The following is a 25372-nucleotide window of genomic DNA, read 5'->3' on the forward strand; positions in this document are numbered from 1 at the left end:
CTTGTACATAGGGGCAGTATTATAGTAGTTATATTCATGTACATAGGGGGCAGTATTATAGTAGTTATATTATTGTACATAGGGGGCAGTATTATAGTAGTTATATTCTTGTACATAGAGGGCAGTATTATAGTAGTTATATTCTTGTACATAGAGGGCAGTATTATAGTAGTTATATTCTTGTACATAGGGACAGTATTATAGTAGTTATATTCTTGTACATAGGGAGCAGTATTATAGTAGTTATATTCTTGTACATAGGAGCAGTATTATAGTAGTTATATTCTTGTACATGGGGGTATTATTATAGTAGTTATATTCTTGTACATAGGGGGCAGTATTATAGTAGTTATATTCTTGTACATAGGGGGCAGTATTATAGTAGTTATAGTCTTGTACATAGGGGGCAGTATTATAGTAGTTATAGTCTTGTACATAGGGGGCAGTATTATAGTAGTTATATTATTGTACATAGGGGGCAGTATTATAGTAGTTATATTCTTGTACATAGGGGCAGTATTATAGTAGTTATATTCTTGTACATAGGAGCAGTATTATAGTAGTTATATTCTTGTATATAGGGGCAGTATTATAGCAGTTATATTCTTGTATATAGGGGGCAGTATTATAGTAGTTATATTCTTGTACATGGGGCAGTATTATAGTAGTTATAGTCTTGTACATAGGGAGCAGTATTATAGTAGTTATATTCTTGTACATAGGGGCAGTATTATAGTAGTTATATTCTTGTACATAGAGGACAGTATTATAGTAGTTATATTCTTGTACACAGGGGGCAGTATTATAATAGTTATATTCTTGTACATAGGGGCAGTATTATAGTAGTTATATTCTTGTACATAGGAGACAGTATTATAGTAGTTATATTCTTGTACACAGGGGGCAGTATTATAGTAGTTATATTCTTGTACATAGGGGGCAGTATTATAGTAGTTATATTCTTGTACATAGAGGACAGTATTATCGTAGATATACCCTTGAACAGAGATAGCATAATTTCTAGGGAGTTCTCATAGTCTGGGGTTCAGTTATATTACACAGACTTCCCCGACTCCATACTTGTAGGATGTGGATTATTAGGACATGTTACTTCAGTTTTATATTGTTCTTTAATGAATAGACAGAATAGAAATACAAAATAAAGATTTGTTACAGACAAGACACACAACATCTTAAAGTAGAAAATCACAAATTTTATGGCAAAATCCTGTATAAATGTTCTGGCGGTGGCAGAGATTGTCCTCATCTCTCGGTATAATACAATTCCGTCCATTATTTGCTTCCATGTATCTGAGGACGTCTCCTGAGCTCGCTCCAGAATCGCTTCGTTCCAGAAACTCCACATAAAGAAGCATTAACCTCTTCACTTCACATCTTGGTTGGTCGACTCCATAGCGACAAATTTCATTTCGTTCTGGACGGTCCCGGAGGTGATGCTTCCATCCCTCACTTTATTCCGGAACATGAACGGGAAGGCTTTCTTGAAGGACTTCCTGAAGCTGGCGCCCATGAAACCATAGACGATGGGGTTGATGGACGAGTTGGCGTAGGACATACAATTGGCCCAGGTTTTTATTTTATAGGTAGCGTAGTTGGCTTGAAATCCTGGGTAGAATCCTTGAAAGAGGCTGAAGAGCTGGATGGGGCCCCAGCAGATGGTGAAGAGCATGACGATCACTATCACCATTTTGGATATTTTGCTCCTCATGGCGATGGTTCTCTCCGAGAGGAGCTGCACCTGGAAGGATGGAGAAACGGTTCAAAATGACTTAAAACCATAATCTTTATGTAAAACGGGGATTCGTTCAACAACTCATGTGTTATACTAAAGTCACAACCAGAGCTGCAATCATAGTTCTGCTCTACTGACAGAAGCTGCGCCAGGATGCAAGGGATGAACCTTACTGTACAACATTGAAATCTGGGGATGTTAATGGTATATACTGTACATTACATTGCCCAAAAAAAAAAGCATGCAGGGATGTGGCATCAAAGCTAAGCAGAATTATAAATGCAGCTCTGGATGTGACTAGAGAATACTGTCATGCTCGACGCGCGTAGCAAGTGTGGCGAGGTGCGTTCAGACCTATTTGCATCTAAAGCACAACAAAAAAAACCCGAAAAACACTAAAAAGGAGGCACCGGGACACATGAACAACGGGAGGCCCTGGAACTAGTGAGAGCGGCAGGTGGGCATCTCCTAACCTCTCCTGCAACGGTCCCTCCTCTTCACACCAGTCCCTATACAGTTTCCACAACTGGAACCCGGGACCTTTGGAATACCCTATTGTAACCCTGACTAGTGAGGGGCAGGTGGGGTTCACTAGTCCTCACCGCTGCACTAACAATACATCAGGGAAGTAAAGACAAACGGGGGGGGGGGGGGGGGAATAACAACAAAAAGCATATAGCCTGAGCACAGGAACTAGACTAGCAGAACCTTCCTCAAAGGCGGCCAGGACACAAATGAGTTTGTATCTTCAGCAGGGAATGCTGGGATACACCACTATTTAAAGCTGAAGGGTGTGACTACTTAGTAAGTGCAGCTGATCACTCAGCAAGGAACTGCTTTGGAAAAGCTGCAATAGCAAAACTGGCACTTAACCACTTCAGTGCCAAGAAAAACAAAACCCATTTAAATGAAGAGTGTCAGATGCGAGGCTCCAGTCCAAAAGCTGTCACTGACCTCAACATACACAATCGTGACAAATACAGAGCGTTGTGGATATTTATGTGATGTGTTTCTGCAGTATTGGACACATTATAACCCCACCTGATAGTTGTTGTCTATGGGCTCCACCACCGGTCGTCCAACCCTCTTCAGCATCAATGAGTAGCACAGACAGATGGTCAACAATGGCAGAAGGTAGACGGCAAGGAACTGGTAGAGGATACACGCTTTCTTCAGGGTGTCTGATGGAAACTGCTCTATGCAGTAAGTTCTTGGTCCGTACCAGTAACCATTCTGGATCTTTTGGTAAGGAATGATGGGAGTGGACAACAGCAATGACCCTGCGGGGGGAGACACATGATATTGTGATATGCTCTATATAAGATACCAGTCAAAGGTTTGGACACAGTTGTTCATGCGGAATTCCTTGTTGTTATTGGAATGTGCACATTGTGGTTTTGCTGCCTTCAATTTGGACATGTCACGATTCCTATTTGCAGAACATTTTGTATTGTTCTGCTGTGCTCTCCTGCAGAGCCAGTATATGTTGCCTATGGAGCAGAGCGTTTTGCAGGATGAATGCTCTGCTGGTTGTTTCACAGCACTGGGTTTCACGCTGGTCTTAGGAGGTGCTCTCGCAGATGCTTTTCATTCCTGGTGATTGTTCTGCTTCATTAGGGAGTGTGTTAGCTCAGGATGCCGCCAGTTGTACTTCCTGGTTACAGTTGTGCTGTTGGCTCCCGTGGTGCTCAATGTTCAGATCTTGGTCTCTCGACTCTAGACTGTTGGTTACCCCTCTCTGCCTGCCCCTCTGTTTCTGTTGCGACTTCCTAGCTTCTGACCTTAGACTTCCTCCTAACCACATCACTGCCTACTCCCTGTATTTTGTACGTACTCTCCTGGAACCCTGACCTTTGCTTTGTATCTTGACCTTATCTCTGTCTGCTCTCCCCTCGTGTACTGTCGTGTCCTCCTGGTTTATGATCTTGGCCTGTCTGACTATCGTTCCATTTACTGCATACTGCGCCACCTTGTGACAGTAATCACAGGACACCTATGGAGACAAGGAATATAAAAAATACATAGGAAACAATCCAGAATATATGTTAAAACTTAGATTCCTCAAAGTACCCCCTACCTTTTACTCTGATGACGCGGTTTAACCCCCCCAGATTTTCTTATGAGCAGCTTCATGGGGATGTCACTTGCAATGTCTTTCAATGAAGAGGTCCACTCATCAAAAGTTCATTCATGGAATCACAGGCTTTCAGAAAGTGTATTCGACCATTGGCTGTTATATGCAGATACAGTATCCATACAGTGCTGAGCACTATCCTACAACTCTTGTAAGCTAGAACATGGCAAGAACCACTCAATAAATAATGAGAAATGACACTCCATCATTATTTTAAGACAAGAAGGTCAATCAATCCTGAAACTTGCTAGATTCTTGAAGGCATCCTCATGTGCAATCATGAAAATTACCAATATCTATGATGAAACTGGCGCTCACTAGGTTCACCTCAAAAAAGGAATACCACTTGTTATTTCTGCTGCAGAGGATAAGTTCATCAACGTTGCCAGCCTCAAAAATCACAAATTGACAACACGTGAGATAACAGCCCTCATAAATGATGTTGGTGTTTTTATTCCAAGTTCATGGTATATTACTAAGCATGGCTACCACAGCATTCTTCAGCAAAAGCTTCTAATTAACAGGTCCACTCAACAACAGTTCATCACCAGCCTTCAGAAAGTGTATTCAACCAACAGGTGTTTTTTGCACAGGCAGTGTTGGTGCACAGCTCCATACAGCACTCAGCCCTATCCCACAACTCTTGTAAGCCAGAATATGGCAAGAACCACTCAATACATAAAGAGAAATGACACTCAATCATTATTTTTAGACATGAAGGTCAATCAATCCTGAAACTTGCTAGAATCTTGAAGGCATCCTCAAGTGCAATAAAAAAAAATTACCAATTTCTATGATGAAACTGGCGCTCACTATGTTCACCTCAAAAAGAAATACCACTTGTTATTACTGCAGCAGAGGATAAGTTCATCAAAGTTGCCAGCCTCAAAAATCACAAATTGACAACACGTGAGATAACAGCCCTCATAAATGACGTTGGTGATTTATTTCAAGTTCAAGGCATATTACTAATCATGGCTACCACAGCATTCTTCAACAACATGCTATCCAATCTGGTGTGCACTTTGTGGGACCATCATTTGTGTTGCAACAGGACAATGACCCAGGAACAAGAGTGATGGAGGCAGCGTCAGATGACAGGGCTTCCACAATCGCCGACCACATCCCAACTGAGACAGTTTGGGATGAGCTGGATGCAGAGTCAAGGCAAAGCAACCAACAAGGGCTCAGCACCTCTGGGAACTCCTACAAGACTGTTGTCCGCTATTCCAGGTGAAGATCTGATGAAGCTGCTTAAGAGGAAGCCAAGGAGGTGTAATGTTTTCATCAGAGTAAATTGAAGGTACCTAGAAGAATCTAAGATTTAACACATATTTTGGTTTGTTTTACACTTGTTTCTTTGCTACTTGTTTCCATGTGCATTGTTTCCTTCATGGCTTTGCTGCCTTCAGTCTGAATCTACAATGTTCACATTCCTAAAAGAACAAATCGTTGATTGTATGAATAGGTGTGCCCAAAGCTTTGACTGGTAATGTAATATATGCTGAAAGTATCACAACTGTCCAGTCTCTAGAGACACTACACACTGTGACTGTGCAGGAGGAAGAGACTACACACAGCGACTGCACAGCAGATAGAGATCACACTTAGAGACTGCACAGAAGGAAGAGACTACACTGGGAGGGAGAGGCTGCACAGGAGGAAGAGACTGCACAGGAGGAAGAGACTGCACTGGGACAGAGAGACTGCACTGGGAGGGAGAGACTACACAGAAGGAAGAGACTGCACAGAAGGAAGAGACTGCACAGGAGGAAGAGACTACACACAGAGACTGCACAGCAGATAGAGATCGCACTCAGACTGCACAGGAGGAAGAGACTGCACAGGAGGAAGTGACTGCACAGGAGGAAGAGACTACACACAGCGACTGTGCAGGAGGAAGAGACTATACAAAGTGACTGCACAGGAGCAAGAGACTGCAGTTACTACATCAGATAAAGATGCAAAAACTTCATAGGAGGACACTGCCCACAGTAACAGCACAGGTAGAAGAGACTACATTCACTGACAATATAAGCTCCAGAGACTGCACAGGAGGAAGAGACTGCACAGGAGTAGGAAACTGCACTGGGAGGGACAGGCTACACAGGAGGAAGAGAGTGCACTGGGAGGGAGAGACTGCACTGGGAGGGAGAGACTGCACTGGGAGGGAGAGACTGCACTGGGAGGAAGAGACTGCACTGGGAGGAAGAGACTGCACTGGGAGGAAGAGACTGCACTGGGGAGGAAGAGACTGCACTGGGGAGGAAGAGACTGCACTGGGGAGGAAGAGACTGCACTGGGGAGGAAGAGACTGCACTGGGGAGGAAGAGACTGCACTGGGGAGGAAGAGACTGCACTGGGGAGGAAGAGACTGCACTGGGAGGAAGAGACTGCACTGTGAGGGAGAGACTACACTGGGAGGAAGAGACTACACTGGGGAGGAAGAGACTGCACTGGGAGGGAGAGACTGCACTGGGGAGGAAGAGACTGCACTGGGGAGGAAGATACTATACTGGGGAGGAAGAGACTATACTGGGGAGGAAGAGACTGCACTGGGAGGAAGAGACTGCACTGGGAGGAAGAGACTACACTGGGAGGAAGAGACTACACTGGGAGGAAGAGACTACACTGGGAGGAAGAGACTACACTGGGGAGGAAGAGACTACACTGGGAGGGAGAGACTGCACTGGGGAGGAAGAGACTGCACTGGGGAGGAAGAGACTGCACTGGGAGGGAGAGACTGCACTGGGGAGGAAGAGACTGCACTGGGGAGGAAGAGACTGCACTGGGAGGGAGAGACTGCACTGGGGAGGAAGAGACTGCACTGGGAGGGAGAGACTGCACTGGGGAGGAAGAGACTGCACTGGGAGGGAGAGACTGCACTGGGGAGGAAGAGACTGCACTGGGAGGGAGAGACTGCACTGGGGAGGAAGAGACTGCACTGGGAGGGAGAGACTGCACTGGGGAGGAAGAGACTGCACTGGGAGGGAGAGACTGCACTGGGGAGGAAGAGACTGCACTGGGAGGAAGAGACTGCACTGGGAGGAAGAGACTGCACTGGGAGGGAGAGACTGCACTGGGAGGGAGAGACTGCACTGGGAGGGAGAGACTGCACTGGGAGGGAGAGACTACACAGGAGGGAGAGACTGCACTGGGAGGGAGAGACTACACTGGGAGGGAGAGACTGCACAGGAGGGAGAGACTACACTGGGAGGGAGAGACTGCACAGGAGGGAGAGACTACACTGGGAGGGAGAGACTGCACAGGAGGGAGAGACTGCACAGGAGGGAGAGACTGCACAGGAGGGAGAGACTACACTGGGAGGGAGAGACTGCACAGGAGGGAGAGACTACACTGGGAGGGAGAGACTGCACAGGAGGGAGAGACTGCACAGGAGGGAGAGACTACACAGGAGGGAGAGACTGCACTGGGAGGGAGAGACTACACTGGGAGGGAGAGACTACACTGGGAGGGAGAGACTGCACAGGAGGGAGAGACTACACAGGAGGAAGAGACTGCACTGGGAGGAAGAGACTGCACAGGAGGGAGAGACTGCACAGGAGGGAGAGACTGAACTGGGAGGGAGAGACTACACAGGAGGAAGAGACTGCACAGGAGGAAGAGACTGCACAGGAGGAAGAGACTGCACAGGAGGGAGAGACTGCACAGGAGGGAGAGACTGCACAGGAGGGAGAGACTGCACAGGAGGAAGAGACTGCACAGGAGAGAGAGACTGCACTGGGAGGGAGAGACTGCACAGGAGGGAGAGACTACAGGAGAGAGAGACTGCACTGGGAGGGAGAGACTGCACAGGAGGGAGAGACTGCACAGGAGAGAGAGACTGCACAGGAGAGAGAGACTGCACAGGAGAGAGAGACTGCACAGGAGAGAGAGACTACACAGGAGGGAGAGACTGCACAGGAGAGAGAGACTGCACAGGAGAGAGAGACTGCACAGGAGAGAGAGACTGCACAGGAGGAAGAGACTGTTCCCAGTGATTGTACAATAAGGAGAGATTACATATAGTGTTGGCACAAAAAGCAAAAAGGATGAGACTGTACAGAATTTGCAGGTCCAAGCAAAAAAAAAATATATATATAAAAATCCAGCACTTGGGTCTCTGGTGTAAAATAAAAAACAATTACATTCATAAAAAATGTTTTACCGCTGCACACATTGTAAAGCAGGACATCCCTGATAATAGTGGCCCTGGCCCATGTGTTTTGAGCCGACTCGCGTATTCCTGGATTACTCTAATTAGTGCTAGATTTTTTTTTTTTGCATGGATCTATATTCATCCTTCTTCCCTTTGGTTTTTCCATGCGCCCCCCAGGGAGCTGACACTGATTGTTGTTGAAGTTGAGCTGAATATGTATATTTCTTTGTATGTTGCACAGAGTTTATATAAGGTTAAGAGACTGCACACACTGATCGTAGAGACGATAGAGACTGTGCACACTGACCGCAGAGGAGATAGAAGCTGCGCACAGTTACCGCAGAGGAGATAGAAGCTGCGCACAGTGACCGCAGAAGAGATAGAGGATGCGCACAGTGACCGCAGAAGAGATAGAGGATGCGCACAGTGACCGCAGAGGAGATAGAAGCTGCGCGCAGTGACCGCAGAGGAGATGGAAGCTGCGCGCAGTGACCGCAGAGGAGATAGAAGCTGCGCGCAGTGACCGCAGAGGAGATAGAAGCTGCGCGCAGTGACCGCAGAGGAGATAGAAGCTGCGCGCAGTGACCGCAGAGGAGATAGAAGCTGCGCGCAGTGACCGCAGAGGAGATAGAAGCTGCGCGCAGTGACCGCAGAGGAGATGGAAGCTGCGCGCAGTGACCGCAGAGGAGATGGAAGCTGCGTGCAGTGACCGCAGAGGAGATGGAAGCTGCGCGCAGCGACTGTAGAGGAGATGGAGACTGCGCACACTGACTGCAGAGGGGGAAAGCTTTTTCTAAAATTGTTGGACCCGGTGAATCTATTCACTGTGTGTTCTTTTTTATGGATTTTGATGGTTATTATCACTTCTTACCTATCCAGATGCAGATGCTGACGATCATGGCCACTTTGGGAGTGCGGTGCCTCAGTGACCTCAGTGGATATAATGTAGCGTAGCAGCGGTCAGCACTCATTGCTGTCAAAGTGATACACGTGGCCTGGACTGTGACCTGCGATCAATCACACAAAAAAACACATTTTACATTATTTTAATAAGGTGGATGATAAAGTTTGCAGCTACAACCGCTTTACAGACTGTTTGTTTCTCACCATTTTGAATATTTCTTGCTGTTAGTGAATAGAATCATTTTTAGTTACTTCGAGAGGTCAAAATCCTATATAGTCTATAATTTAAATTCTAATTTAAACATATTTTGCATATATCAGTCGCACAAGAGAATATAAGAAGCTTTTTGTTATGTGCAAGGACGTGCACATGTGGAATATTACATGAAATATGGTCTAACTTAACACTACTACACCTGTCCAGTTCCTGTACAGACTAGAAGTCCCAGATGTGCAGTCCCTAAATGTCCCTGTGCAGACTGAAACAACCCTAACTGGATGACTCAGATGACCACTAGGACATTTGCTTCTTAAGCCGCCATCAAGGGTATCAAATACTTCCTTAAGAATCTGGGGGAAGGGGCAGAGTAAAATAAGGTAAACCAAAAGTTATAATCTGCCAGAAGAAACACTAGGCACACAGGCTGAAGTTCCAAGCAGGGTCCACTACAGAAATATCACCAGTGGGAAATGGAAGCCCGGAGAAGCTTTAACTAGTTACACCTGCCGGGTAATAGAGCAGACTGAATTACAGTATTGGAAACACCTGTTGGCAGCAAGGCAATGAACACACAAACAAAGTGTTCAGAACCAGGACAGCAACTGAACCTGACTGTGACTCAGTGGAGAGGTAAAAGGTATCACAACTACAAAATTTTAATTTTGTTTCTCTCACTGAGAGCAATCAATCAGTGGAGAGGGAAACGGACGCAGGCTGCTGGATCAAATCCGAGGCATGACACTTTGTAATATTTCTGAGTAGAGAAATCTGCTTCTGACTCCCCTTGTCAGCCCTGCATCGAGAACTTATCATCCACTGTGGAAAAACTGCTTAAAGCAGGCAGCATTTTATGGAAAAGGGTGAAGAGCAGAGTAAAAAAAAAACAACAGTTCGAGCCGAGCCTTGTAATAAGTCTTTTCCCTCACTCCAAAGCTGGATTCACAGCTACACTGCTCAGTACCACTCTATAATATCTTCCATGCGGTCCCTGATTCTCTGTGTTAATGACGAGCAGGGATATCTCTCTGTGTGAAGTGTCGGGAGACATTACAGCAGCTCAGAGTCAATTGCAGATTATGAGGTTGCCTACTCCTCTTCCTTTTATAAGCTCTCCGCTCCTCTGTCTCCCAACTTCCTGCATTTCGGAAGGCGGTGCGCCCCTGAAGATTGAGCTTTGCCTCTGCAGCACTGGAGGAGCACAGGGTCACTGAAGACTGCAAAGTTGACCGCTAAACTGGCAAATAATTTATAAAACTAAAAATCCTTAGAAAGAGGTAAGTTGCTTGTTTTTAGAAGCACTTTGTAAAATTTTAACCCTTTAAGACGCTAAAACATACCCTTTAAGAGGTAAAGTCTGCAAAGGGGAAAACTGGTGATAATGTCACACATGAGACGGCTTATTCTAAAAAGTTATATGAAAGTATTCATCCCCTTTAAATGGAGTCTGTCTGCACAACATCACTGTCCAAACCAAGCACAGGCTCTCGGTGCATCCTCGGCCAAACAGTTCAGTCACTTTCCCACCTACTTGTCTTTCTATCTTCTCAGTCCTTCTTCTTGACTGATAGATCTGACTTTTCAGGCACCAGAGGAGACAGTGATAGATAAAAAGGAAATATATTGGTAGGAAAACTATGAACCCATGTCAGGGGTGCACCAACTGCCTGTGCTTGGTTTGAATAGTTATTGGTGCTACAAGATGCATTTAGCTGCACACTAAAAAGCCAACAATGTATAAGGGAACTCTGGTACTGCATTACTGCTATAAGAATATATGAAAAAAGAGATATTTAGTTTATGTATTGGCCAATGCATGTAAACCCGGTCACCACGGCAAGGTGATCTCTGTGTAACGGGAACCTAACCTGTATAATACCACTATCTGGGTTATATGTTCATATCCTTTATAGCAGGAGTCTAGCTGCCCAGACATGGAGGTTTTTAACCCAGATAGTGGCATTTCAGGTTAGGTTCCCGGTATACAGAAATTACCTTGCCGTGGTGACCGGGCTCACATGCATTGGCCAAAACATATGCTAAATATCTCTTTTTTTCATATATTCCTATAGCAGTAATGCAGTGCCAGAGTTCCCTTATAGATTGTTGGCTTTTTAGTGTGCTGCTGTAATAGTAATAATAATAATAATAATAATAATAATAATAATATATGTATTCATTTATATATCTTCTAGTATGTTTTTCAGCTAGCACCTATTCACACTTGTTGGATGTGCGGGTCAGTTTTTTTTTTTTAAATATTTGTAGTTATTTGTGCTGTCAGACTCCCTCTAACACTTCTTACAGCTGAGGGTTTGTAACAATTGTATTCATCGATACTCTCTGAACTCCAAACTGATACAATTCATCAGTGCGGAGAAAATATAAAAAGTGACTGAGACGAGCAGAGTATTGTCCTGGAATGGATCTACCCAGTACAATACCGTAATAAGGCTATGGTCACACATTGCATTTTTCATGCATTTTTTTTCCATGTTTTTTTCATGAGATTTATGTAAAATAAAAGCTGCTTTCTACAGGACCAGCAAATGCTATGAGATTCAGAAATCTAATGCAGACACACAATTGCTTTTTTTTCCAGACTGAAATGGAAACTGTTGCATTTATCAAAGAAGCAGCGTTCTTTTTCTTTCAGCGTTTTTGCAGTATTTTTTCACCATTGAAGGCAATCAGAAAATGCAAAACCGCAACCACTGCGTTTTTGCTGTTTTTCTGTTGAATGAAACGAAGTATATTTACACATGTATTGTAGATAAATGACAGTCAAAAAGCAGCAAAAGCCCAGCAAAAATAAGCAGCAAAACCTGCTTTTTCGAAGCAGCTTTTTTACTGCCAAGAAAGCAGGTTTCGACTGCAAAAAAAAAGACGCAATGTCTGAACATAGCCTTAGAAGAGTAATTATGTATATTAAATAAATAAGCAGTTTTAGCCATTAACAATACCTCTGGAATCTTTGCACCCTTTTTCCCTTTTTACCAGAGCCATGTATTGAGAAAGGATCCTTCCATAGCCAATATTCTCTTATAGGGAATCTGTCACCAGGTTTTGCTACCACATCTGAGAGCATCCCGATGTGGAGACAGAAACACTTTTTCTAGCGATGTGTCACTTACTGGGCTGCTCGTTGCAATTTTGATATAAATCACAGTTTTATCTCCTGCAGATTTCCCAGTTCTCTGAATGCTGAGCTCTGTATAACCCCACCCACATCACTGATTGGCAGATTTTTTTGTGTACACTGTGAAAAGGCAGAAAGCTGCCAATCAGAGTTGGGGGCGGAGTTATACATGGCAGCAGGTTTTTAAGTCGTCTAGTGATAATTACCTTGAGATAAAACTGTGATTTTAGCAAAACTACAGCAAGCAGCCCAGTAAGTAACACAGTGCTCTAATCAGAGTCTCTGCTGCTATATCATGCTGCTTTCACAATGGTTGGAAACATTTTTATGACAGATTCCCTTTAAGTGGAATATTAGCTGGGACCTGTATGGAAAGTGTAGGGATTCGCCAAATCAATGGTGCAAACACTCTGCTGCTTTTTACTTGTTTTTCAATGATACTACATAGGGTGCGCATAACTGATATTGATGAACGTTTAGGAGCATATCTATAGTTTGGGGCATAAATAACACCATCTTTATTGTCTGGGTCAGTACAAACACAACATTGCCAAATGTAAATATTTTAATTTTATTACTAATTTAATAATAATAATAATATTTATTATATCTAATATATAAAGCTGAATGTGTGTGTGTGTGTGTGTGTGTGTGTGTGTGTGTGTGTGTGTGTGTGTGTGTGTGTGTGTGTGTCCGGGATTGGCATCTGCACCGTCGCAGCTACAGCCACAAAAATTTTACACACTCACACTTCTGGACCCTGAGAGCGTCATAGGCTATGTTGTGAGGCAAAATTTTAACCCCGCACGTTCCAATTTACCAATCAATTTTGCTCCTATCTACATAATGGGGAAAAAGTGAAACGAAAAGTGTATCTGCACCATTGCACCGTCGCATTTACAATCATGAAATTTTGCACAGACGCCTCATGTGACCCAGGGAACGTCGTAGACTATGTTTTGACAGGAAAATGTAACCCCGCGCTTTCCAGTTACTCTCCAAAAAACATGCCTCCATTAAAGTAAATGGAGCCTGGAACTACAGGTTATTAGTAGGAGCTGTGATTGGTTGCTATAGGAACAAAAGACATTCATAGTATAAGAAGCTTATATGTGAGGTAATAAGATGTCGGTGGGGAGACGGATAGAGAGAGACAGACAGGGAAAGAGACAGACAGAGACAAACGGTGAAAGAGACAGACAGAGACAGACGAGAAAAGAGACAGACCTGGAAAGAGACAGATCTGGAAAGAGACAGACCTGGAAAGAGACAGATCTGGAAAGAGACAGATGGGGAAAGAGACAGATGGGGAAAGAGACAGACAGACAGACATGCAGACAGGGAAGGAGGAGACAGCCAGAGAGACAGACAAAAATAGATGGGGAAAGACACAGACCTTGATAGAGACAGACGGGGAAAGAGACAGACAAAGACAGGCATACAGGAAAAGAGACAGACAGAAAAAGATACAGACAAAGAGACGGGGAAACAGACGGTGAAAGAGACCGACAGGGATAGACGGGGAAAGAGACAGACAGAGACAGACCTTGAAAGACACAGACCTAGAAAGAGACAGATGGGGAAAGAAACAGAGAGATAGAGACAGACAAAAAAAAGAGACAGACAGACAGGCAGACGGGGAAAGAGACAGACGGGGAAAGAGACAGACGGGGAAAGAGACAGACGGGGAAAGAGACAGACGGGGAAAGAGACAGACGGGGAAAGAGACAGACGGGGAAAGAGACAGACGGGGAAAGAGACAGACCTGGAAAGAGACAGACCTGGAAAGAGACAGACGGAGCACATTACCGTACTTGGCCAATTTTAGTTAAATCTGTGTGGAATATCTGTGGTGTTGAAATATATGATGTGAAATGCTTCTATTAGCTTAGTTTTTGCCTTTTAATAATTACATTTGTATCTATTTGTTTTGTGTTTTTTGTGTGCAGAATAATTTTTTTTAATACATTCTATCTTGTTAACAACAGTTATTAACCCTTAACCCGGGCGAAGCCGGGTAGTACAGCTAGTATATATATTATAATTAAAAAAAATTTTAATTGCATTATTTTGCCACAGCCTAAGAGCCATGACTTTTTTGTTTTATTTCACTGTTGACGGAGCTATGTGACGACTTCTTTTCATTGAGGAGTAAACAGTATTTTTTATTTATACCATTTTGATTTAAAGGGAACTGTCACTTGAATCATGCTGCCCAAACTAAGGCTGTGTGCACATGCTGAGTATTTGCAAAACCTAGAGTGTTGGCAAGAAAAATGTGCATTTTTTTTTTCATGCGTTTTCCCCCCATTCATTTGAATTGTTGAGAATCGCTGCAAAAATGCTAAAACAATTACCATGCCGCAAATGGCTCAATTTTTGCCAGGAACAAATAAGCAACTTTTGCATGAGATTTCAGAAATTACATTCAATTTGCTGTAAAACATTGGGTTTTTTTCAAAGCAAAAATGTGTAGAAACAAAGAAAAAGTTACAACATGTGAAAAAGCCCTGATAAAAGCAGACTGTAGAGATCCATATACAGAGAGCTCCCTCTAGTGGTGGCTGCAGGTAGCCAGAAGTTCAGCATATAACTTGCTGTGAATGAGATTTTGGAGCGCTGTATAAAAATAATTAGCACTCTGAGCACTATAAAGGTATAAAATGCAATAAATCTGCACAGAATTTTAAATTTAAGAATAAAAATATAACATTTGGAGAATAATCTAATTTTATTTAGATTATCGCATCATATATCTGATATGGGCACATAACCATCAGCAATCTTACCTGCTGGAGATACGCCACAAACTTGCACATGAAGTCTCCAAATACCCAGCTGGGCAGGGGGTAGAGTGTTGCAGTGAAAGGTACGCAGCACACCAGGAACATGATGTCGGTGGAGGCCAGGTTAGCTGGGGGTAAAAACAGCCATAAATGGGTGAATAATCCAAAATGTGTCAATGATCAGCTATGGATATTAATCCCTTTGCAGGTAGAAATGAGCAATGCTCGAGCTTCTCTGGGTTATCTGGGTGCTTGGAAAAAAAAATCCTATTTGAATCCCAAAGCTGGAAACTCGTAGGCTCTGTCTGCTGCACTGTCCATTATACTTTACACTGCAGCACTGCTTCTTCAAAGTCAGTACGAGAGATGATTACAGCAAGAATGGAGAGATTATGAAACATAAGCTACCTCAATATTTGACAAACAAGATAGGATTTAATTGTGACCCCTTGAAGCTCTATGGACGCAGCATGTGACATGGATCCGTGGCCAGATATCGCAGTACAGCCTGCATACACTATTGTATAAATCTCCTAAATCACACACTTATCTAAGGATCCAAAATAATAAGTTCAGAAGTTATAAAACTTTGTCCCATGAAGGTAGCATTAATATGCAAAAAGTGAATCATCTTGGTGCTTAGTGACACCTACTGGCAATATCACAAACTGCACCTAACAATATCCCTTACAACAGTCTAGATATCTTTCCTTTAAGGGAAATCTGTCACCAGGTTTTCCTATGTAATGTGAGAGCAGCATAAAGTAGAAGAGAAAAAAAAAGGAAAGAAAAAAAACAATGTAGGGACAGAGACCCTGATTCCAGTGATGTGTCACTTACTGGGCTGCTTGCTGTACTTTTGAGAAAATAAACATTTTATCAGCAGGAGATTATCATTAGTAAACTTTCTACCATGTAGTTCTCCATATGCATGAGCGCTGTATAACCCCACTCCAAACACTGATTGGTAGCTTGCTGCCTATGCACAGTGCACACAGAAAGCTGCCAATCAGAGGTGTGAGAGGTGTTATACAGAGCTCAGCATTCAGAGAACTGACCGATCTGCAGGAAAGAAAACAATGATTTAAAAAAAAAAGAAAATACAGCAATCAGCCCAGTAAGTGACACATCTCTGGAATCAGAGTCTCTGTCTCTACATCATGCGCCTGTCAGATGGATTCGCTTTAAAGACCAGTGGTCAGGAGCAAATCTGCAAGTATCACCCAAGGAAATGATAAGGGATGATGGTGTGATTTATCTCTAATATCAATCATTTCAGGCATGGGAGAGGCTAAAGGTCCGTTCACACTGCACAATTATCGTGAGTGAGGATAGGTGAATACAAGCTATTGTTCCCTGTTATCAGCCATTACAACTGCCTCTTCGAAGGAGAAAACTTTTGCTCATTTTCAGCAAGCAGAAATGGAGAGAAAGTCAATCACAAGTTTATGACAAAGTTCCAGAAGAATGACTAAGGGTTAGATCCAGACGTGTTTTATCTGTGTCAGGGCACATGTGGGGGTATCAGGAGCTCGCGTAAAGCAATTCCTCCAGATACATTGCACTTTCTGTAATTTCTCGTAATGCTTTGCCTGCTGAGAAATCTAATCAATGAAGGACATTTTAGCAATGGGGGCTTGCTTTGTGGCGGTTGCAATGACTCAGCGTGACGGAAAGAGGGAAACGTACTGCATGATGCACATGGGCCATTTATGGCACACAGTATAATGCCCCTACAGACACCCCCCCATACAATATGATAAACCCACAGCATAATGCCCCTACAGACACCCCCCATACAATATGATAAACCCACAGCATAATGCCCCTACAGACACCCCCCATACAATATGATAAACCCACAGCATAATGCCCCTACAGACACCCCCCCATACAATATGATAAACCCACAGCATAATGCCCCTACAGACACACCCCATACAATATGATAAACCCACAGCATAATGCCTCTACAGACACCCCCCATACAGTATGATAACCCCACAGCATAATGCCCCTACAGACACCCCCCCATACAATATGATAAACCCACAGCATAATGCCTCTACAGACACCCCCCATACAGTATGATAACCCCACAGCATAATGCCCCTACAGACACCCCCCATACAATATGATAAACCCACAGCATAATGCCCCTACAGACACCCCCCCATACAATATGATAAACCCACAGCATAATGCCCCTACAGACACCCCCCCATACAATATGATAAACCCACAGCATAATGCCCCTACAGACACACCCCATACAATATGATAAACCCACAGCATAATGCCTCTACAGACACCCCCCATACAGTATGATAACCCCACAGCATAATGCCCCTACAGACACCCCCCCATACAATATGATAAACCCACAGCATAATGCCTCTACAGACACCCCCCATACAGTATGATAACCCCACAGCATAATGCCCCTACAGACACCCCCCATACAATATGATAAACCCACAGCATAATGCCCCTACAGACACCCCCCCATACAATATGATAAACCCACAGCATAATGCCCCTACAGACACCCCCCCATACAATATGATAAACCCACAGCATAATGCCCCTACAGACACCCCCCATACAATATGATAAACCCACAGCATAATGCCTCTACAGACACCCCCCATACAGTATGATAACCCCACAGCATAATGCCCCTACAGACACCCCCCCATACAATATGATAAACCCACAGCATAATGCCTCTACAGACACCCCCCCATACAGTATGATAACCCCACAGCATAATGCCCCTACAGACACCCCCCCATACAATATGATAAACCCACAGCATAATGCCTCTACAGACACCCCCCATACAGTATGATAACCCCACAGCATAATGCCCCTACAGACACCCCCCATACAATATGATAAACCCACAGCATAATGCCCCTACAGACACCCCCCCATACAATATGATAAACCCACAGCATAATGCCCCTACAGACACCCCCCCATACAATGATAACCCCACAGCATAATGCCCCTACAGACACCCCCCCCATACAATATGATAAACCCACAGCATAATGCCCCTACAGACACCCCCCCATACAATATGATAAACCCACAGCATAATGCCTCTACAGACACCCCCCATACAGTATGATAACCCCACAGCATAATGCCCCTACAGACACCCCCCCATACAATATGATAAACCCACAGCATAATGCCCCTACAGACACCCCCCCACACAATATGATAAACCCACAGCATAATGCCTCTACAGACACCCCCCATACAGTATGATAACCCCACAGCATAATGCCCCTACAGACACCCCCCCATACAATATGATAAACCCACAGCATAATGCCCCTACAGACACCCCCCCATACAATATGATAAACCCACAGCATAATGCCTCTACAGACACCCCCCATACAGTATGATAACCCCACAGCATAATGCCCCTACAGACACCCCCCCATACAATATGATAAACCCACAGCATAATGCCCCTACAGACACCCCCCATACAATATGATAAACCCACAGCATAATGCCCCTACAGACACCCCCCATACAATATGATAAACCCACAGCATAATGCCCCTACAGACACCCCCCATACAATATGATAAACCCACAGCATAATGCCTCTACAGACACCCCCCCATACAGTATGATAACCCCACAGCATAATGCCCCTACAGACACCCCCCCCATACAGTATGATAACCCCACAGCATAATGCCCCTACAGACACCCCCCCATACAGTATGATAACCCTACAGCATAATGCCCCTACAGACACCCCCCATACAATATGATAAACCCACAGCATAATGCCCCTACAGACACCCCCCCCATACAGTATGATAACCCCACAGCATAATGCCCCTACAGACACCCCCCCATACAGTATGATAACCCCACAGCATAATGCCCCTACAGACACCCCCCCATACAATATGATAAACCCACAGCATAATGCCCCTACAGACACCCCCCCATACAGTATAATAACCCCACAGCATAATGCCCCTACAGACACCCCCCCATACAGTATGATAACCCCACAGCATAATGCCCCTACAGACACCCCCCCATACAATATGATAAACCCACAGCATAATGCCCTTACAGACACCCCCCATACAGTATGATAACCCCACAGCATAATGCCCCTACAGACACCCCCCCCCCATACAGTTTCATGCCCCCACCCTCTCTTTTCCACAGGGAATGGAGCTGGAGGGCCCAAAACAGTTGAAGTCGAGACGTACCCCAAACTCTCATACAACTTCCAAAATTCATGATCCAGAATAGTTGAAAAGTGTACTCCATATCTATTCTTATAGATCTAAAGTGTACAGGGTGTAGACTTTTGAGAGTGGGGGTTATTTAGGGTGTCATGGAGACAGCTGGGGGGGTAATCTCACAAATATCCCACCGCTGTCACCAATTTGTGACAATTAGCACTGTTAGGCCAAATATTCGGGAGCTCAGAAGGAGGAAATTATATATACAACCAATTCCAGCGCATGGAATATATATATATATATATATACATATATACACATATATATATATATATATATATATATATATATATATATTATAACACACCTTGGTATAGTCGCTGCGAAGCTCCACAATAACTCAAGAAAAAGTATTAACTACTATGACCAATCATTTATACAGGTGGATTGGACACCCGTTACAGGTAGTGTATGGCTTCAGGGATAGGATTTATAGAGGAGGAGGAACAAAGTTATTAAATTTTATATATTTAATTTGAAAGATAGGCAGTGTCTACAAAAGATGTTACAAATTAGACAAAACAATACAGGATACAATTACTGTACATAAAATAAAAGGGATAAATAATACAAACATATTTGACCTGTGGTCACAGGGGTGGCACAATTCTCTTTTTGGAGGAAAGTTCTAATAGAAAATGTGGATCATTCCAATAACGAAGCGCACCTTCCTGGCATTGAACCTCGATTATAATGTGACATTTGCTTTTATTAACCCACGTAACACCCACATACCTCCCATTTGCTGACTCATAACAGGGATGTGGCTTCATGGTCATAGGATGTGGCTTCAGTTTCCAGGAAATTATGAAATCCCAACTTCCAGGATATCTTCACCCCTGGAGGTCACAGGTGGAAGATATGATGGTCCTGTTCCTTATTGCGATTTTTATCTTTCTATAGATATGAAATATAGCTTAGCTAACATCATCCAGTTGCCTGATATTAATTTGAAGCTCAGAGGCACGTCTTACAGTTATGAAAAAATATGTATGTTCTTCCTCTGGGAATCCCAAAGCTAAAAATGTATTTCCCATCAATATCTGCTCTCTAAAATCCCCAATATTTATAATTTTCCACCAGTGCCCAAGTGTCTGAAACAATCTTTTGAACTAAAAGCGCTGATCCCTGAGCAAGGCCACTACTCTCCCTGTAACTATACAAAATCCAGGCTTCAGGTCTATTCCCAACAGATGTATCAGAGTTAATTACCTGTCCACACCTGGACATCTTAGCTGAATGGGGTCATGTGGAGTGTTAGATTTCAAGCTCTCTTTCCTCATCAATTATAATTAGTTCCATATGTTCAGTGTGGATATGTCTGCTCACCAAGGATCAGAGTTGTTTTATGGTATTTATATTTTCTCTATGACACCGTTCCTTTTAGAGGGGGCATGGGAGACTGATTTACCAATCATCTCCCAAGCCCATCTCATGACACAGTCTCCCTAGATTCCACAACATCCTCTCCCTCAGACTCAGAAATGGGCCTTTCCACGAGATCATTCAGTGACTTAATACTGGCATCTACAGGTAGTGCACTCCGAAACTCCTGCAGATAAGTAGCCAGAAGCGGTATTAAGATTTCAACGTCATGGGATCCCTCCGGGACCTGTTCTGGGTCAGTAGCTAATTCTTTTATCTAGTTGGATGATGAGGGTGCAGAAGGCAGGAGCGTTGCCTGCGTTCTGGGCACTGACTGCGGGTGACCGCAGCTAAGTAGGCTGTTTTCCCAGGGGATAATCCAATCAGTGTGACTGGCTGGGGATAATACTTTCCTAACAGGCTGGGGATACCGCTTTCCCATCACCCTGACAAGCTGTGGGTAACACCTTTCCCTCACCCTGACAGCCTGTGGGACACCCTTTCCCACCATCCTGACAGGCTGGGGATAAAACTTTCTCACCACACTGACAAGCTACGGGTACTGCTTTCCCATCAGCCTGACAAGCTATGAATACCACTTTTCCCTCACCCTGACAGGCTGTGGGACACCCTTTCCCAATATTGTGACAGGCTGGGGATTAGATTGTCATCAGCCTGCCAGGCAGCTGGTACCTCTTTCCCTCCATCCTGACAAATGATGAGGAATTCTTTCCTACCTACCTGACAGGTTATAGGTAACTGTTTCTTATCATCCTGACAAGTTATGGGTAACTATTTCCCATCATCCTGAGAGGTTATGGGTACCACTTTCCCACCATCCTGACTGGCAGTTGGAAACATTTTCCCCTCAAAATCAGTCCTAAACATGGAGCAGCACCACCGGCCATGTCACTGTCCATCGTGACAAACTGCCAGCAACCAACTTCCTCGTGATTCCTGTGCCTGTCTCCACCTCCCTTAGGGCCGATTCTTACTCCTTTGAGGGGATCCTCAGCAATCTCACCCCGCAGTGGGATATGGTAGAGTTGTCCTATAGAATTAAGCAGAGCACTCTGTGATACTTCTGGGTCAGTACTAACCATGGAGCAGCTACCACCCGCCATATCACAGTTTGTCGTAACACTGACAAGTTTCAAGCGACCACGCACCTCATGGTCTTCATGCCTCCCTCCATCACCCGTAGCATTGATTCCTACTCATTTGAGGGGATTCCCAGCAATATCAGTCAAGGTCTTCCCAGTGAAGTTCTTCAGGGAACACAAATCCAGGGCACATGAGGGTTCATTCTGCACTGGTGTCTCACAGTGACAATGTCGTCCATAGTAAGCAGTTGCACTTTGCCATGGGCTGTCCCACCGACAGAAAGAATAGCTGCACTAGGCCCTTGCACCTCAAATGTGGGTTTCCTCTTGTGCAGGTGAGGCTAATATGTCCTGGTTGGTCACACGTATAGCATCGGCGGGTATCAGATGCAGGCTGGGTGTTAGCAGATTGGGTGAGACCTTCCGAAGATTGGCTGGCAAGGGCATTGGTGGTAGTTGACGGCTTACTTTGGATACTCCCTTTCCAGCTGGCAACGGTTGACTTCAGGTGTACGATTGGCCACAGAAGTAACAGCGATCTGTGCTGCCTTGGCTGCAACCTTTTGGTTCATCTTTGCACCTCTACAGGACAAAGATGCAGAAATGGGTCCTTCACCATCAAGTCCTTTAATTTCTCGAAGGTGGATAACTAATAGTCCTTGGACCCGCTGCTCAAAATTTGCTCTAAGTCCATCCACCACATCTCCATACTTGTCATGTGGTCGACGTTGGAGGGTCCAGAATCTTTTGCAGTACACCTCTGGAGTCAGGTGGTATTTCTGTAATACGGCTGTTTGATGACCTCATAGTCTCCATCTTGCTCTCGAGGGAGAACAGCGAACACCTCCAGAGCTTTGCCTCGTAGTCCTGAGCTTAAGTATCATGCACACAGGTCATTGGGCAACTGGTATTGTCTGTAAGTGTTTTCAAATCCCCTCGTAAATACAGTATGTCCAAGTCTCCATCCTTTTCCATGACATGAAAATGCTCAGGTTGAGGTGTAAAGCTGTTGGCATTGCTGGATTCACCGCTTGGGGCAGTAGATTGCTATATCTTGAGTTGGGTCAACCACAGTTTGTGCTCTCTCTCTGCTTGGACCTGCCACTTGGCTCTCAGACTGTCACTCCGCAAAGTCATGTTGTTCTTTCCGCTCTTGTGGCACAAGCTGCATGCGCATTTCAGGGGTACGTCCTCACAGTTTTTGCAGAATGTGTGGCAATGAGTCCATCCCACTTTGGGAGCTGGCGCTGTTGCTAGCCCCATTGGAGTCGAACAGTTCTGAAACCAGGCTCATAACTAGGTCTCCTGATGTTCCACTGGTCCCAGGCTCTGGTGCCACATTGTGCCACATTGGTCCCTGGCATCATCCTCCACCAAGGCACAGATCAGCATCTCTTTGCTTTTGTTGGACCCATCAAGACCTCGCTCTTCACACATAGTGATCAGCACCACTTTCTCGTGCTTGCAACTGTGTCATGCATGGAGTTGGAGATGTCCATATATAACGCGTGACACGCAATGAGACCTATGGGCATCTGACGCACTGCCAAAGAATACCACACAAAAGAGGACTCACCAGGGTGGATACAGGGTACAATGGAGGTGCCTGCCACTAGGGAGAGGGGTGAGGGGGTATCTCCTGCACTCACCTCAAGCTGACTCCTGCACCCCCTAGCATCCCTATACAGGTTCTTTCAACCTGTTGGCGAGCAGAATACCTGGGTCCCTCAGCTGGCCCTAAACTCACCCTGTCTAGTAAGTAGGCCGATGAGTACACTAGTCTCGCCACTAAACTAATAAACACGAAGGGATAGGAAAGACAGACAGGGGAATAAACAGAAGGATACAAAACACCAAACTTTACCGTAGAAGACGCTCTCTAAAGTAGCAGGTGGATGGTCACAGGAGAAAACCTCAGCAGTTCCTTCCACCAGGCTGGCCAAAGTAGAAATGATTCTAACAGCAGCAGGGTTTGTTGGGAAGGCTCCAGTATTTAACCCAACTGGGCATGGACCCAGGCTGTCACTCGTCTCAAAACAGCAGGGAGACGACCGTGACAAGCTGCCACTTGACCAATTGTGAAGGGGACAGCCAGGGGGAGGTTGGGTGGGATCACACAGATATACCACTGCTCCCAACAATAGTCAAGGAGACAGCCTACGCTACACTCGCACTCCCGTACCGACGCAGTCCCAGCGGTGCCGCAACTCGTGGTGCAGGGGCTGAAGTGGGGTTGTGACGTCACACGAGCCCCACGTTCACTCACTGCCAGCTTGTTTCTCCCCACTTTGGGACCAAGTGATCGCAGCAGCTGCACTCACTTCCTGTTGTTTCTCGTTTGGTCTGAAGGTGGGGACTAGAAAGCAGGCACTGATTGGACTCATGGCATCACAACCCCACCACAAGCCGTGGACCCGCTGGAACGGCGCCAGTACGGGAGGTGAGTATAGTCTTTATTATTTTACTGGGGGAAACATGTAGAATCAAAAGGGGTTATCCTAGTAGTGGACAACCCCTGTGTAAGGCCATTATTCCCCCCTTAGCTGTACAAAATTCACGGGTCATGTCTATTCCCAACAGATGTACCAGTCTCAATTACCTGTCCACACCAGGAGGTCTTAACTGCATAGGGGTCATGCGGAGTGTTAGATTGCAAGCTCTTTTTCTTCTTTAATTATAATTAGTTCTATGCTCAGTGTGGATATGTCTCCTCTCCAAAGATCAGACATGTCTTATGGATTTTATAATTTTTCTATGACACAGGGTGTGGGATGTAGAGGGGTATGATAAATGCAGGGGTGCACAGGGAATGAAACATTTGGCAGACAACAGTGGGGTTTAGCATATACAGACTGTAGGGTATAAAAGGCATCTATAGGAGGGTATGAAGGCATACAGATAAAGGATGTGGTACATAGAAAATGTAGTATATCGAGCATGTAATCTGTAGAGGGTGTAGTATATAGAGGGTGCAATGTATGGAGGGTGTAAAATATAAAGGGTGTAATATATAGAGGATGTAGTGTATAGAGGGTGTAATGTATGGAGGGTGTAATATATAGAGGATGTAGTATATAGAGGGTGTAATGTATAGAGGGTGTTATGTATAGAGGATGTAGTGTATAGAAGGTGTAGTGTCTAGAGCTTCAATATATAGAAGTTGTAGAATATAGACGGGGTAGTATATAGAGTATGTAGTGTATAGAGGGAATAGTGCAATAAATGGTGTAGTATATAGAGGCAGTAGTATATAGAGGGTGTTGAATACAAAGGGTGTAATGTATAGAGGTTGTAATATATAGAAGGTGTATATAGGGGGTGTAATGTATAGAGTGTGTAGTATATAGTGTATAGAAGGTGCAGTATAGAGGCATTGAATACAGAAGGTGTAATGTATAGAGGTTGTAATATATAGAAGGTGTATATAGAGGGTGTAATGTATAGAGTGTGAAGTATATAGTGTATAGAAGTTCCAGTGTATAGAAGTATTGAATACAGAGTGTGTAATGTATACAGGG

The 25372-nt window shown here is 44.5% G+C and overlaps 1 protein-coding gene across 2 annotated transcripts in view; it reads right to left on the bottom strand.

Moving 5' to 3' along the window:
* Positions 1–1121: 1121 nt before the first annotated feature.
* LOC142248967 (G-protein coupled receptor 54-like) overlaps positions 1122–25372 on the bottom strand; it is a 149673-nt gene continuing 125422 nt past the window's right edge. For both annotated transcript variants that reach the window (XM_075320486.1, XM_075320485.1), the window contains exons 2-5: positions 15095–15219; positions 8918–9053; positions 2795–3033; positions 1122–1759 (exon numbers count right to left, since the gene is read on the bottom strand). In XM_075320486.1, the coding sequence (XP_075176601.1) occupies positions 1385–1759; positions 2795–3033; positions 8918–9053; positions 15095–15219 (875 nt within the window). In that variant the 3' untranslated portion in view covers positions 1122–1384. The remainder of the gene's footprint in view (positions 1760–2794; positions 3034–8917; positions 9054–15094; positions 15220–25372) is intronic.

This window comes from Anomaloglossus baeobatrachus, chromosome 8, assembly GCF_048569485.1.
Source record: "Anomaloglossus baeobatrachus isolate aAnoBae1 chromosome 8, aAnoBae1.hap1, whole genome shotgun sequence".
Taxonomy (NCBI): domain Eukaryota; kingdom Metazoa; phylum Chordata; class Amphibia; order Anura; family Aromobatidae; genus Anomaloglossus; species Anomaloglossus baeobatrachus.